The sequence below is a fragment of the Dipodomys ordii genome, unplaced genomic scaffold (genome assembly GCF_000151885.1).
Source record: "Dipodomys ordii isolate 6190 unplaced genomic scaffold, Dord_2.0 Scaffold1000017473, whole genome shotgun sequence".
Taxonomy (NCBI): domain Eukaryota; kingdom Metazoa; phylum Chordata; class Mammalia; order Rodentia; family Heteromyidae; genus Dipodomys; species Dipodomys ordii.
In genome coordinates this window covers 1-775 of record NW_012301090.1, presented here as the reverse complement: position 1 = coordinate 775, position 775 = coordinate 1, and the positions used below count along the sequence as shown (strand labels likewise).

At 70.7% G+C, this 775-nt stretch overlaps 1 protein-coding gene across 1 annotated transcript; it reads right to left on the bottom strand.

Moving 5' to 3' along the window:
- Window positions 1-212: 212 nt before the first annotated feature.
- Window positions 213-676, bottom strand: LOC106002955 (protein Wnt-7b-like). The gene is given in 2 exon segments (XM_013037700.1): window positions 213-526; window positions 529-676. Coding segments are annotated over 2 exon segments (462 nt in total).
- Window positions 677-775: the final 99 nt, after the last annotated feature.

Below are 775 nucleotides of genomic sequence, written 5' to 3'. Positions count from 1 at the left end.
CCCCGAGCCGGGGGGCGCGGCCAGGGAAGAGTCTGGGGGGGGGCTGGCCGCCGGGGGCGGGGCATCAGTTCATCCTCGCGGTTGGGGACCTGGGGGGCGGGCAGGGCACTCCGGCCCGAGGCAGTCGGTCCTCGCCTCTGCCGCCGTGGGCCGCGTGGGTGTGCGCAGGCCCCGGCGCTGCAGGGCGGCGTGCGCACGCGCGGGTGCGGGGCTCACTTGCAGGTGAACACCTCCGTGCGCTCGCTGCACGTGTTGCAGCGGACGAAGCAGCACCAGTGGAACTTGCAGTTGCACTGCCACACCTTGGTGTACTGGTGCGTGTTGTAGCCGCGGCCGCAGCACATGGTGTCGCAGCCGTCGGCGCCTGGGGACGTGCGGTTGCACAGGCGGCCCTGCGTGCCCACGCTGCCCGTGGCCGCGTCCTCCTCGCAGTAGTTGGGCGACTTCTCGATGTACACCAGGTCCGTCTCCATGGGCTTCTGGTAGCTGCGCAGCTGCTTGATGCGCAGGAAGGTGGGCTGCCGCAGCGGCTGGCCCGCACCACCTCCACCTGCACCGCCGCGTTGTACTTCTCCTTCAGCAGGCGGCCCACCTCGCGGAACTTGGGCAGCGTGATCCAGCACGTCTTGGTGGTGCACGAGCCCGACACGCCGTGACACTTACACTCCAGCTTCATCTCGGTCCTCCAGACCTGAGCAGACGGCGCGGGTGGGGCCTGGGGCAGGGCCGCTTCCCGGTCCGTCCCTTCCCACCCCCACGTCGTCCCTTCCCAACC